The sequence below is a fragment of the Lathyrus oleraceus genome, chromosome 6 (genome assembly GCF_024323335.1).
Source record: "Lathyrus oleraceus cultivar Zhongwan6 chromosome 6, CAAS_Psat_ZW6_1.0, whole genome shotgun sequence".
Taxonomy (NCBI): Eukaryota; Viridiplantae; Streptophyta; class Magnoliopsida; order Fabales; family Fabaceae; genus Lathyrus; species Lathyrus oleraceus.
This window is the reverse complement of record NC_066584.1, coordinates 325,728,666-325,744,539: the sequence shown is the minus strand read 5'-3', so window position 1 is coordinate 325,744,539 and position 15,874 is coordinate 325,728,666. Positions and strand designations below refer to the sequence as shown.

Here is a 15,874-nt window from a genome sequence, read left to right as displayed (position 1 = left end):
GAAGAAATCAGTTATGCTTTCATTGTATTCCATCTGAAGCAATTCATACTTTCTTTTGTGAGTTTGTAACCTCACCTTTTTCACCTTCTCTACGCCTCCAAACGATTTCTCCAGAATTTCCCATGCTTCTTTCGTTGACTCTGCATCACTAACCTTTTCAAAGTTATCTGCATCAACACATTGATGGATTATAAAGAGAGCACTGCGGATCTGGTATTATGGAGGGGCATTTCGCCGACGGCTGGACTCGTGGGTGGCGCGGCGGGAGCATGACACGCGGCTGGTGGTGGCGGAGTGATCCCCCAATCCAGACTTTTCTATGGATTTTGATTTGTTATTGTTATTTTTTTCTTTTGTTTATTGTTTGAGTTGTTAATGATGAATGTATGAATTTGACAGGTTTATGGTGTGATCGTGTTTTCTTTCTTGTTTGTACGTTGTGTTCAGTGTGGGATAAGAGTTGTGTGATGGATGTAAATGATTTCCATTAGAAACACCCTTGTCCCTTATTATGGTGATAAATGGTGGATTTTATAGTGGATTTTGAGATCATGAAGTTAAGGTTATAATCTTCTGAATTTAAGACTCATGATTTACTCCTATTTTATTTAGAAAGTGAATCAACTTCAATTTTGATTTAATTTAGGGTGATATGAAATTTATATTTTGGAGTGATTTGGACTTATGCAGTAACATCAACCGTGTTTTCTAATTTGTCATGTTTGGAAGTTTTGGATCACATTCACTTTTATAATAACAATTTTTTCCCCTCATAATAAAGTAGTAATAATAAAAACGATAATTAATCATAATATGATAATAATATTATTTTGGATTTTTATAATAACTAATAATAATATAAATTAATGACAAGGATTTTTTTTATAATGATAATTAAAATTAATAACAAGAATAAAATATATAATAATAACTTATAATAAATATAAAAAAGAAAAAATTAAATAAATCAAAACTAAAATAATGAGAAAAAACATTAAAATGACATAAAAGGTCTCAATTGGATTTGAACCTTAGACCTCGCACCTATTACTCCTTTCAATCAACTCTTGAACAAATGGAATATTATGCTTATTTGAAATGAAATTGAATCAAAAGACTAATATCCTAATAAGAATTTGATTTTGATATTTTTTTTTTTACTCTTTCTAAAACAAATAAATAACATTCTCCTTTTTTTACTCTTTCTAAATAAAAGTGCATAAAATAGAATATTTATCTAAAACTGTTTTAAAATTAAACTTTAAAGAAAGTAAAAAATGTAATTTATTTTGATAAAAATAAAAGGTAAAAAGTGAAAAATGATATTTTATAGGATTCAAACTCATGACCTCTCACACTACACTGATAACTTCAACCCATGTTCTACCCTCCATTGGACCATTGCCCTTATTCAAAATAAAATGACAATCCTAAATACTTAAATAAAAATAAATAGTTTTATAATAATTTAAATACTTAGATAGCTAAAATATTTTCCTAGCGAATAATAACTAAACTTTTAGCCTAATTTTAAAAGAATCTCATAAACTATTAATCTATAATTTCATTAAATAATTAATACCCTAATATAATACTTATATTTTTAAATAATATAATCTAATGAGATATACTATTATAATTGCTAATCATATTTATTTTTCTCTAAAAAATAATTTTCATAGTAATAAACCATTTTTTAGTATAATTCTACAAATTATGTTATTTCGAAAAATCTAAACAATCAACTTCTAAGAGGGACTAGGAAGTCAAAATGTCCCCCTTTGACTTTTTAGGTCATTGGGATTTGGCCAGATGACTTAGATGGTCTTTGGACATGTTAGTGATATAAATCCTAGGTTAAGAGAAGGTGGTCAAAATTTGGGGTACGACACCATACATGCTGGCAAATACACAGCCATGGAGCCCATAAGTGTAAAGTGTATATGCTACAAGCACATTTCATAAACCCGGTGCAGACTTAATACAATCTAGATACAAACAATTGAAATCTAATAATCCATATCATGTACATACCCTAATACAATGCAGATGCAGAGCTTGATGCATTTCTGCAGAGCTCAATGCAGCCTATAGAGTACAACAATCATGCATCATACATCCATGCCACAATCAGATTCAGATTCAAGCAATTTATGTTGGCACCACAGTCCATGACCATTCAATAATTCATAGGATAATCCAGGCAATACATAACATTCATGAAACCATGGCAAACACATTAACACAATGCAACCACACAAGTTGCATTTTTATGACAGTTGCAAATGCATGATACAAACTCAAACTCAATTCAATGTACATACATAACTTTTATCTCATCCAAACATGCATCAAGTTCCAAAACCAACAACAACCAAGCATCATGTCATTGCATACCACTCAAATTCAAATAAAAAAGGCTAAGACAAACATGTGCATCATGGATGCAAGTAATCCATAAGAAAATTTATTTCAAGCTAAAACTATAAACCATAAAAAACTAACAAGCAAATATTAATATAACACCTACCCCAACATTTCCCTAATCAAATAAATTACCCCAAACTTTAACTTCTAACTATCTATTTTGCTAACTAACTAAAGTTAGTTACTAACCAACCACTAGCCACCTTAAAACTCCTCAAAAAACTCAACTTACACTGAAACACAAAAACACCTAACTGACTTTGAGACACATCTCTAACTAACTAAAGTTGAACCTTAACTGATTCATAACAGACCTACCACGTGCCCAGGGTCAAATGACCAAAAGGCCCCTAAATATAATTTCCTTCCAAAAACCTTCTAACTAACTTTTAAACCCTAACAATCTTTTGACATCTAAACAAAAACACTTTCCATCCATTTTTCAACTAATTCTAGTGTAAAAGAAGCACAAATCACTTCTCATCTCACTTCAACCAAAATAATTTCTAACGAACTCTCATCCATCAATTCTTAACCCTTAATAAATCCCTCTCAATGATTATGATCTAAGGGTTGAGATCTCTCAAACCCTAACTAGTTTTCAACCACTTTTCCCTCAAATTTTCTCAACCCTCGCCTATAAGAACCCCTAATTTTTCACTCTTAATAATCAAGCATCATCTACCCTATTGTTACCCTGTGGAAATCAATCTCTAAAACCTCACAAAAATCACCTAGAGCTCTCATTCATAATTTCAGAGCTTCATCAATGGAAGCTCTGAACAGTTGAGTTAAACCATATCTTCAATCCTTCACTCTCAAATCTCTAATTTTGTATCTCTCTAAAATCTCTCATATCCCTATTATTCTATCGATATCAACAAGATCATATTCTACATCAATAACAACATAAGAAGGTTCACAGAGAATTGGAGAAGAAGAAGAATCAAGCATGAGAAAGAAAGAGGAAGATTGAGTATACATCGTACCTGAGCATTTGGCATCTCTCTTCTGCTCTTCTTTTATCATAATCTTCTGTTCATTGTGCAACTATAACCAAGGAACTTCTTTGCCTTGTAGGTAAACTAAAGACCTCCATTTCCATCTTTTTTGCTTCAGTCTTGTTACAACTTGATTTCAAGAAGGTAGACCATTTGATTTACATTTGAGTACTTTAGGGTTTCTCCATTTTAGTTAGGGTATGTGTATTTATAGGAAATTTGGAAGTCAGAAATGGATAGATGCAAGTAAGATGAAGCTATTGATGGAGGTTTGGTTGTATGTTGGGTTGTGTTGTCGCCAGAGGCGATTTCTGGCGCGGAGATAACGATTTCAAGTAGCCTAAGAATAGTATATATATATATATATATATATATATATATATATATATATATATATATATATATATAATATATAGAGAGAGAGAGAGAGAGAGAGAGAGAGAGAGAGAGAGGGAGAGAGAGAGAGAGAGAGAGAGAGAGAGATGAGCTAAGTGGAGATTGAGTCAGCTTTATTCCCCCCTTCAATCCATGTCCTGGGCTGAGTGTACTTGGGCCAAAAGGCCACATTGCTATTCATACGCCTTCTGGATCCATTCACCCCCCTTTGTTTCAAAATAAATCCAAACAAAGATGGCATGGGCCTGTGTGTAAGGCCCGGCGCCTTAATTACTCTTTCACACCAATTCTTCCATTCTTGCACCCCTGGCAGTTTATTTTTTATTTATTTATTTATTTAGAAAATTCTTTTTTTATTTCTTTAATATCAAAATGACACCTATATATGATTAGAATTTAGTTAATTAGTTTTAGGATTAATGTTTCTTAATTAGAGTTAGATTGAAGGTTACGGTTAAAAATTAGGATTTTGTTGTATTAATCTTAATTTTTCTTCTTTTCTTTCTCTTTAAAAATTCATGACTTTCATTCTTAGTTTTTGACCAATTTTTCTTACATGATCCCTTAGGATTTTATTCAATTAGAAGATTAAAAGTTCCTTAATCATCTAATTTGAATTAGATTGATATTAGGTCATGGTGCTATAAATGATTCCTTTAGGTCAAAAACTCTCATTCTAAAACCCTAAAAAAAAGGTAAAACACTTGCATGACAACATTAGGAATTATTCCCATTTGATACCATAATTTCACCATTTCACTTTCTCATCTATATGAGGCTAAAACCATTTTTGAAAATAAACCAAAAATACTATAAAAAAATACGACGTGAATTGTGCGCCATGAGCCTTAAGAAATGGAGAGAAATAAGAGGGTGCATTCCTATACTTATTTTGAATATCTTTGGATATGTGACGAATGATCTAGCTGTTCAAAGTGTTCAGCTCCACTCATAGACTTTAGTGCGATTCAAATCAAGGAAAATTTTCATAACTTAGAAGAAAAATGAGGAGGATGTAGACTCTATATCCCCGAATGTTCAGACACTGATGTAGAGCTCCCTGTCTGAATATTCGTCTTCAGACTAAAATAAATCACAACCAATCAAATTGAATTTCTCACCTTATGGCATTCAAAATATTTTCATGAAGAACGTGTTATTTGTGTTCTATCGCAATACAAACAACTAAACCTCCCCCACGCAATTATACAAGTAATGTTTAATTGCTAGAACATGAACCTTAACATCGTTCAATAAAAATAACCAACAAATACTTATTTTCTACCCCCACGAACTACAAAGCTCTGATTTTGTCATTGCACTATAGGAAAATGTAGGCACAGGATTTTGAAATCTTGGCGAGCACATTAATTAAAAACTTATTTTCCCTCTTAATTAAAACCAATCACAAGTAACATTTAGATAATAACATTCATCCGCGTAAAACAATCAAAATGGTTCCCGTTGAGTACAATAGGTGTGATGGATGCTAATACATTCCCCTTGCATAATAAACATTAATCATTAATTCTTAAAATTGATTTTAATTAGGTTTTAGCCAATAGTGTACATGTTCACCTTAGATTTATAATTTTGATGCATGATATTATTTTGTTTCCCTTATATTTTTAGGTTTAAAATCCATGTGCTTTCCTAATTTAATCCTACCTCTGAATGATTAAGTTGATCAAAGTCTTCTTTGATCAACTAATCCTTTCACTTTATGTCTAATCTCTCTGTCTAGTCAAGTGATCTAAAGCCTCTTGATCACTTGATAGGACTGGTCTTCTATACTTGCATTGCATTGGGCATCTCAAGACCTCAATTCAAGTTCAGGACTTCACACTCAAGTCAAATCAAGATTGCACAATCAAGACCTTGAAGACTATGGGCATCAGGAATGGAGCGCTATTTAAAATACAATAAAAGGAATCTTCTTCAACACTTGTCAATCATGATGAGAACTACATGTCATGAGGCTTAAGCAACGGAGAAGGATGACATAGATTTTTTCTATCATTTTCTAGAGTACCTCAGTGTACAAGGTGTAGGCCTTAATTATTAAGAGTATTTGCCTTCATTCATAGACTTTAGATGTACAGTTGTGGTGTTTGTGATGGCACCCCTGAGTCTTTGTGGTTGGGCATTGATTGTATGTCGTTGTCGTTTGTGACAACACCCAAGACTTATTGTTACCTTTTAGAAACATAAGGAAAAGATATAGTTTGTTGGAAGTTTATTCATTCTTTGGAGGTATATCATTGTACATCATAATAATGTGTCAATGCTTTACATAAGGACTGAATTAAAATTAACCAAGTGGCGTAGCCACTGCTTATTGATCATTGAGGATATGATGGCTAGCTTTGACTTCACTTTGATTGGCCACCTGTATATATTCGACAAGGATGATCTGCCTTACCTACAGGGGATAATTAGTCATGTCTCACAATTGTATCACCTGAAAAGTCATATTAATCTCCATTGATTTTCCTCCACCTTCCTTTTGATCTTCAAAGTGGATCTTTTTTACTTAGACAGTCTGGCGCATATCATCATCGGGTCACCATGGACGTTATGGTATTTGAGCTTAAAGTGTATTGGGGATGTCATTGCATATAATGTCTCCATAAAAGTTGTGTGAAGACTCTCTATCATCATATAATTTTATTGATCATTAGTTGATATTTTGATGTAGTTTGAGCTTAAAATATCTTAGTTTTGTAAGGAAATTACAACTAAATTAAGAAATAAGAGAAAAACAAGAAAAAGGATGAAAATATGAAGAAAATTTGTTGAAGCTTGATCACACTGAATTACACCGTGTTTTTGACTCGGATTTCACATGTTTATTAGGACTTTATTATCATTTTGTTTGTATTATGCTCTCTTTTCTCTTGTTTTCAGATATTTAGCACTTTCAAACTCTTTTGGAAGAAACGAAGCAAAAAGACCTAAAATTAGGGTTTTTCGGCGAAATTACACACATGGCATTGCACATGGCGGCCGCTATAGGAGAAGCCATGAGTCATCAGCCCTCAACTAGGAGGTAACCGCCACGTTCCCATGATCCACCCCATTTACACACATGGCGGGCGCCATGAAGGGATGGTGGGCGCCACCTTTGGTAATCACGTTCCCACTAAGGAGAAGTTGGAGGGCACCATGGTCTTTGCAAGCTGCTGAAATCCTCTATAAATAGTCTGTTCCATTTCATTTCCTAATCATCCAACTTAGTTTTACAACACTAAGCATATATTTATCATTTATAATAGCGGTAATCCGTCACATCGGGGGTTATCGCACCTTAGTGAGATTGAGTTGGGTCACTTCGAGTTGTTGTCGTCTTTAGCTTTAGGAGTCAGAGGTTTATTTTTGTACCAGATTTAAAGCCCTCCATTTGGAGCAGGTTCTTATTTATCGCTTTATTTATTTATTTCCCGCATCGCTTTTATTTTATTTACTTTCTGTCTACGCTTTTATTTTATTTATTTTCCGCACTCGCTTTACTTTATTTATTTTCCCGCATCGCTTTTACTTTATTTATTTTCCGCACTCGCTTTACTTTATTTATTTTCCGAACTCGCTTTACTTTATTTATTTTACGCACTTTACTCGCTCTTTACGCCTCACATTCTAAAACAAACTTTTCATCATGATCAATATCGTTGTGTTTGTTTGTGTTACCATGTCTGGCTAAATCTTTTAAAGGTTAGAATGTAAGGATCGCGGTTAAAGTAATGTTTCACATATTGAATCTGTAGAAATACTATAAAGGTTGTTTTGATTTTTAACTTGAGTTTTCTAAAACAAACTTTGTTAGTTTTAATTATTCAAGGAGTGCGAAAGCACCCTGGCTTAGTAACTAGGAATTTTTATCACTTTAAGGAAAAACTATTTTTGAAACTGTTTTCGGACGCGTTGATAGATTTAAAATCAGGAAACTCCTTGGGTAAACTTTCCAAATCAAAATCAATTTTCAACTAAGTTTACGAGTCTCATTTCTTAAAAATAAGTTAACTACTTTAGCGTTATGCGCACCTTTTATAAGTGACAATAAGAGGCCTTAATTTAAGGGTAAACTCGGTTCTGAATACACGAAAGCGACAGTTCTTGTTAAATGGATTATTTTCAAGAGTATAAAATATTGCCTCATGAGTAGTTCTATTTAGACCATCACTTAACTAACGCGAGATACATTCAACCTGTCTTTACCTGCATTTATTATTTACCATTATTTTGCAAACCCAGTATCTCTTTTATACCGTCTTAGATAAACACCATAACGATAATAATCGATAGATTGACGATTGGTCTCTGTGGGATCGATATTCTTTTATATTACTTTGACGCAATTCGTGCACTTGCGAATCAACACGATCAAAGCTAATAAATTTTACGTGGCCAATTTTTTGCAATGATAAACAAGGAAAACACATCATCGTGGCATGACATAAAGTGATTGTAGCACAATCAACAAAATGATAGCACATCGTTGCACGACAAGCAAGTATCGTGGCACGATCAAGACGTTTTTCCTACAAATTAAAAAAAGGATTTGAAAACTTTTTTAGAATATTTTGACTTTAGGGATACGAATTTTACAGTAGAGTTGGCGGCTAAAGCGTATAGTGGAGTTATGGAACAAAGGGTTTTCATCATTCGAAGATAAATTCCTTACCAGAATTTCATGTAATTTTTTTATCTCTTTTGCATGAATTTCGCTACCATGAGTTTCCAATTGTGCACCTCCAATTTCACCTTTCAAAACACACTTAGATTGCTTTGTTAGAATATAGCAATCCCTGTGGAGACGAAGTATTTTATTACTTATGATAAATTTAGTACACTTGCTAGAAAATCATCAAGTTTTTGGTGTCGTTTTTTGGGATTGTTGAGTTATTTCAACAAGGCAATTTAGGTGTTTTAGAAGTTTAATTTAATTTCAATTTTGATTTTCATTGTTAGTTTATTTTTCTCATTAGTTTAGTTGTTTTTTAAATTTAATCGTTTTTAATTCCGTATTTTATCTTACTTTCAATTTCTATTTTTATTTTACTTTTTACTTGGTGCAATGCTACTAAGATATTTTTTTAATTGTGTATGCAAGGTTCAAGATCAACGTTATTAACTTTGGATTCAGAGATAGAAAATACAACTGTAGTCAATAGAAAATTGGTTAGAAAAGCACGAGTTAAGCAATAAAAAGTGGAAAAAGAACATTCATCAGAATCTTCGGATCACTAAAGGGAACAAGAAGAAGAAGTCATGCAGTTCCACCACCAAGACCACATGTGACTAATGCATGAGAATAGATGCACGACAGATTTCATAGGGGTTCCAAGCGATGAACCCCATTGCTTTTGACATTAAGAATATTGTGCTTTCATGTTTAAGAGACAACTCATTCGATAGAAGTGCAATTCGAGATCCCTGAGAGCATCTGACTCGATTTTATAAGACTTGTTCGATGTGGAAACCAAAAGGGATAACCAATGAATATATCAAATTGAGATTGTTTAAATTTTATTTTATCATAAGGGAAAAAGATTGGTTGTAGTGTTTTTCGAGTGGTGTGATTCATACATGGACATAACTGGAACAAATTTCTAGAAAGATTCTTCTCTAATGCTCAGTTTGTTGAAAGAGGAGAATGAATTGAAAATTTCTCACAAGACAATTCAGAATCACTTTATGACGCATACGAGAGATTTAAGATATTACTCATAAGATGTTTGAATATTAACATGAATAACATGGAACAAATGCAACATTTCATAAAAGGTCTAAAAGCTCAAACAAGAATGTTTTGGAGTACCTCGGTTGGAGGTACAATTTGAACAAAGAATAAAAATGAGGTGAAAGAGTTGATTGAGAAAATGTGTCAGAATGAATATCATTTCTAAAGTGAAAGAGGTGTGAAAGTTGAAGAAAAGAAGATGGGTATTTTAAAATCGGATACTCACATAGTCCTACTAGCTCAATTGGAAGATCTTGTTAAGCAATTAGCTAGAACCACTATTATTCCTGCAAATGCAAACATAAGTCAGGCTCATGCATTGCGGTGTGATTTTTATGGGTAGGGACATGCTATTGGAACTTACATACCATAGGGATTCACATAAGAATCACAGTATGCAAACAACTTTCGAAGAGGCAATCCTTATCCTAACACTTGCAATCTAGATTGGAAGGATCTTCCTAATTTCAAGTGAAGCAACAACACAAATTTGAATCCAATTAGAAGAAACGATGGCTCGGTTTTGAAGATGACTCAATGTAATTTTGAGACTATGAGTAATAATCATAAATTATCCATCGAATATTTCTTTCTTTGCAATATTTTTGATATTCTCGCATATAACACAAGGGTAATAAATAATTTTATTATTGTCAAGAAGATTTTGTTTCGTGTATTCAAGGAATTCAATAACTTTTTTCTCATATGTCGGACATAATCTATCAGCTTTCATCTAACTACGATTCATAATACATTCTGAAACTTATATCAAAAGCTTGTAAAATCATTTAACAATGTCTTGTTAAGTCAGTTCAATTGGTAGTTGTACAGGAACATCAAGTATAGGGGCACCGTTTCGAACCCGTTATATCCCACTTGTTCACCTTTAAATGGTGAATTCTAGCCACTATGCTACTTGACCATAAAAATATCACGCATTCTAACATGAATGGTGATGAAATATCTAATGTATCGTAACGATGATGAAGAGGAAGAAGTCAATAAATGATTTGCGTGTACGCTTCTTGAAGTTTCGTCTTTCCCCTCCTTGATTCAAATCGTAAATTATGGAGTTTGCTTGGTATCTTTATGAAGATTGGTCTTTGACATCACCTTCTTTTGTTCTTTTGTTAGGGCATTGTTGTGTTACGAAAGAAATAAACTAATACATGTTCTGTTTTAATTTTAGAGAAATACTTTTTATCACGGTTGACAAAAATAACCATAATAATATATTATACATATTATCACATCTTCTCTTTACAACCATAATAAAATTATTTAAAAATTTATTTATAAAATTGAACAAGCGCATCATTCACTTTTTTTTTACTAAATCTAACTCATTTCGTGTTCAAACTTCTTCTTTATTAATGGAACGATATAGTAATATTTAGACACAAACAAATGTATTAATCGGATTTTATAATTATAAACCTTGGGCGCAAGTGTATACTACATTAAAATCAGTAACAGCTTAATTAACTACCACGGGATAGCACTTTGAAAGGAAAGTGTTTCCCACGATGAAATTGCGGTATCGAGACTCATGCATGGCATTCCTTTTGAGGAAAGCGTGAGTGCTAATAAGTACTATTATTAGTAACCAATAATATGTCAAACAACTTTTCAGTTAACTGCAGAACCGTTGAATCTAAGATATAGAAAATCTAATTTCAACGGCCTTCAATTTTATATGCTCTCCATGGAAATTAGTAAGCATTACAATCAATTTCAAATTATAAATATATTCAAAATGATTAAACTAAACTCTAATAAAAAACAAATGTAAACAAAATGACTAAATCATACTTGCATCATCTTCACTTCTAAATTCCACCATATTAATATCATCTTCTTAGCATTTGAGTCAATTTCAAACTCTTTTTCTTCCACCTCCAACTCCTCATCTCCATTACCAACAACTTTCCAAGTCAAATCATGTTCTCCCAAAACCAAATCATCTTTCAATATTTCATTTTCATCTTCATTTTATTACAACCATTCATAAGATTCATCAAAATTGTTAAGGAGACTAGGATCAGTTAAATCATTGCTATTAAAGTGTTCTATAAGAACTTGGTTGTAATTAACAAAAACCAAATCTTGTAGCTTTTGAAGCTCTAGCTCACTTCTCTTTTTAGAATGAATCTATATTGCAATTCTCAAATCTCAAAAACTCCAATCTAACTACATAAATAAAAACTATTAATTTTAACATACTTGCTCAAAAGTACTCCAATTAAGCTCACATCCTACAGAGTCACATGTTAGGCTTAACACTTTTATTGTAATTTCTTGCAAATGAGGACAATGGTTTCCATACATGGTCCACTACTCACCTATAAATTGTATTAAGTATGTCATTCTAAATTAACAAAAGAATGGACTTTAACTTACCAAGGGACATGGCTTCCTTGAATCTAATTGTAGAAGGCATACCAAATGTGTTTTAAGTCTTCCAATACACAACAATCTCATATAGAATTTTGTCATTCTTTACTGTATCTATTAAAAGCCTTTGAATGTAAGCAAAGAGTCCATTTGTCACTTATGTGTCATTGCCAAGGTTTGGATCATTATAAAAGTGTTCTGGATTAAGAAAACGCATATTTGCATGTAATGGGCGATGAAATTGACACGCCATCGACCATAATGATTTCAAAAATATCAGAGTACTTACTCTAATTTTTATTGAAATTTTTTGCTATTATTTCCTTTGCCCTATCAATTTCCTCATATATGTGCCCCATTGCCAATTTTTCTCTCATTATCAATTAATCTTAAAATTTTCATCCCCACCCCTAATGCCTTAAGAGAGTATAAAATATCATTCCAAAAAGATGTCATGAAAAGAATAACACATGCCCTTTTCCCCTTATCCTCTTTCGATGTCTTTATGTTCAACCATGTTTTTGATACAAACATCCTTTTAAGATTGTTTTTTAGTTTATACAATTTTTGAGGCATAGATAACCTTGTAACTCCACTCCTAATCAATTGTGAGCATCCTCATTATGTTAAGCGTTATGATATGGTTGTAGATGAATCCAACAAGAAATTGTCCTCTTATTATGGACCTCTTAACAATAGACAACTTTCATATGTCTTCTAACATTAAATCCAAACAATGTGTCGCACATGAAGACCAGTAGAGTCTAGAATATTTGTCTTCTAAATATTTGTTTAAGACTAAAACAAATGAGGTAGATAAGTAATCAATTATATTTATCACATTTGTAGAAAGCATCAATGTAGAAGATTCTTATCTACCAAGATATATATCTTGCTACCATTGTCACTCAAAACCTACACGACATTTTCTTCTCCAATCTCTTGAACAAATGAGGCCAACAACTCAAATATCTTTAATTCAGTCTTCATGTATCTCCAACCATCAATACTCCTTGCAAACATACTCCCACTTGGAGTATTTGCCATAAAATTAACCAATGTCTTAGACTTACTATTTGTCCATGCATCCGACATAATAGAGCTTCCAAATTGAGTTTTCTCTATCACCACCCATTGTAACTATCTTTGTGAGCTCTAATTCCTTTTTTAGCAAAGGAACTCTAAGTTCATGGCAACTAGGAGGCTTCAAATGCTGCCCATAATTTCTAACAACTTCAATCATCAACTTGAAGCTTTTAGATTTCACAACATTTTAAACTCAAGTTTCACATGATTCTTTTCCTACTCCCCCACAGCACCACAAACTAAGCATAGAATTCATAAAAATGGGAAGCAAAAATAAACTGGAAAAGTTTAATGAAAGGTAAGACATGACATGAAGTGGTTACCCATATCACAAAAGAACTCCAATGGAGATTGATAAAGGTGGTTTGGTGATCAATTTTTTTCAATTGAGCAAACCTGCACATGGGTTGATCTTGTTTAAGTAGTCAAACTTAATTAAATGATTGATATGATATGCACGATTAGGAGTTAAGTCTTACTCAACCAAAGATAACGTTTGCAGATATTGACTATGAACTCCCGAAATCAATCCTATCTAAACCAACTTTTGTCCAAAACAAACAAGATCAAGTTATTTGATCAATAACAGCTTCCACAAATCCCCACCCATCATCAACATCAGGGCCAACCCAATAACCAGATATAACTACCATAGTGCAATAATTTACATTCACTTTATAAGAGTGTCTGTCATATAGAACTCTTGCCGATGACATCAAGCAATGCTGATAGCTTCCTCTTCCTTCGATGAATAATATGCATTTATTTGAGATATTACATCCTATGATTTTTTGAGCTGCAATTAAAATTTATAGTCATATTCAAAAGGCTAAGGACAGCATGATCATAGTATTTAAAAACCAAAACACTCCCACAAATTCTAATTTGCACATGTTTGAAATCCTGAAGTTAAAGCTAGCACAAATATATGTACAACATGCACATATCCAGTATTGCCAACAATTCCAAACATGATAAAGGGCCAGTTTGTTTTAGCTTTAAAAAAATGGATTTTTTCTTTGTATTTTTTAAAATGGATTCTACAAAATTGTTTTTCAAAATATTACAAGTTTTTCTAAATTTGTTTTTTATAAATTAAAAGATTGAATTATTCATTCTATAACATAAATATACATTATTGAAGATCAAAACATAATCAAAATCATAATTTTTTCAAAAAGTTGTATCTTAAAAATGATTTTTATGAAAAGCTATTTGAAATAGCTTCAAAATTAAGTGATTTTTTGAAAATTTGATATCCAAAAAAAGTTTCGATAAAATGATGAAATACCTAAAATAACATTTTAAGAATAATTATTCAAACCAAATTTTCATTTGAAGCTTTTATGAAAAGTTTCTTTGTAAATTTTGTTTACACTAAAATATGTAACACTATAAAAATCATTTTTAAAAAAAGCCAAAACAAACGGGCCCAAATTCATTTAATACCCTATATTATTTTCAATTTGAGATTTTTTCATTTTTGTGTAACAATTTCTCGTATTCATGGCAGAATCTCACAATGCTTCACAACTATGGAAGAGGGTAACAGAGCACAACAGAGATCTAAAAGGGAAAATAAACTCCATCAAGGCATGAGTTATTCTACTCAATAATTAAAGTATTTTACAAAAGCATGTTTCCAAAATTAATATGCAGATTCAAAACCCTAATCCAACCTAACCTAACCAAAAAGTTAACAAAAATTTCACACTAACAGTGACTAATTCACTTCTAAGAACCCAACATAACCAACCAAAAAATGATTACACCACTGCAAGTTTAATCGAAACATACACTAATCAATTTTGACAATATAATGAAATTAATGCTACCTAACAATTTCACATTCTGATTACTACGGAAAAAAAATCCTAAATCGTGCTTTGAACTCTGAACAATTGAGGGAGAGGTTGAAAACAAAACCTGAAGTAACTGTTGTTTTCTTCGAAATTTTATTCAGAGCATAATCGAATCCATTCAGTTCCTGGCAGAAAGTAATGAAAAGTCGCAAACATTATATTAACGGAAAGTTGAAAGTAAAGTTGGGAAGATGATAATGATATAGGGTTGTGTGTAGAGAGAGAAAGGTTACCTTGTTTATGAGTAAAGGAGCGGTGAAGCTCGTAGAGAGTAGATACGCCATTTTTGTAACATTCAAGAACCTGCACAATGCGGGAACCGGGAAATGGAGTCGGATTTGCCAAGGAGGAATGACCCGATTACGGCCCTATTTTTATCGGGTAGACCCGATTTTGCCTCCTACGTTTTTTTGTATCGTTCACAAAATAATGTTAAGTTAGTGTAACAAAAAATCACACATAAAATCCTTTATTTTTTCACATAATTTTATATTTGTAACCATATTTTAAAGATTTATGAAAAATGTTCCATTTTTATTAAATTATATGTGAATTAATATGTGATATCTTATGTTATTTTATTTTATTTTTTTGTGTTTTTTTTTTTGTGCGGATGTGGTTTTTTGAAATTAATCATATTTTTATCGGAATGTTTGAGTTTATGTTTTCTCATATATTGATTGTAGTGTTTGACGAATAATTCATCTCTTCTTCTTTTAAAGAGTCTTCGTCAGAACTATCACTTATGTCCTTGTTTTTCTTTGTCCTTGACGACAAGCTTTCAAAGATAGATCATGATTTACTTCTTTGATATGTTTCTTCTTCGACTTTACTTCCCTTTCAGTGGGCAGTTTCAGTTCGTTCTCGTGTTCGACCAGCTTTCCAAACATTTTTGTAATATCCAAAGTACTAAGATCATTTGATGTTTTGATGATCGTGACCTTCGGTTGTCATTCCCTGCACATAGC

General features: G+C 32.1%; 1 protein-coding gene across 1 annotated transcript; it reads right to left on the bottom strand.

Moving 5' to 3' along the window:
- Positions 1-13,505: 13,505 nt before the first annotated feature.
- LOC127097419 (uncharacterized) lies at positions 13,506-15,367 on the bottom strand. Its single transcript, XM_051035913.1, has 3 exons — positions 15,140-15,367; positions 14,971-15,031; positions 13,506-13,840 (listed from the first exon to the last, which is right to left on the bottom strand). The coding sequence occupies exons 1-3, from the start codon at positions 15,188-15,190 to the stop codon at positions 13,611-13,613; spliced, it is 342 nt and encodes a 113-aa protein (XP_050891870.1). The 5' UTR covers positions 15,191-15,367; the 3' UTR covers positions 13,506-13,610.
- Between the last annotated feature and the right edge of the window lie 507 nt (positions 15,368-15,874).

Excerpts from the sequence above, each read along its gene's own strand:
- LOC127097419 (XM_051035913.1), bottom strand. The coding sequence starts at position 15,190 with ATGGCGTATCTACTCTCTACGAGCTTCACCGCTCCTTTACTCATAAAC. Across the intron at positions 15,032-15,139 it reads CTCCTTTACTCATAAACAAG|GAACTGAATGGATTCGATTA; the intron begins GTAACCTTTCTC and ends ACTTTCTGCCAG. Across the intron at positions 13,841-14,970 it reads GAAAACAACAGTTACTTCAG|CTCAAAAAATCATAGGATGT; the intron begins GTTTTGTTTTCA and ends TTTTAATTGCAG.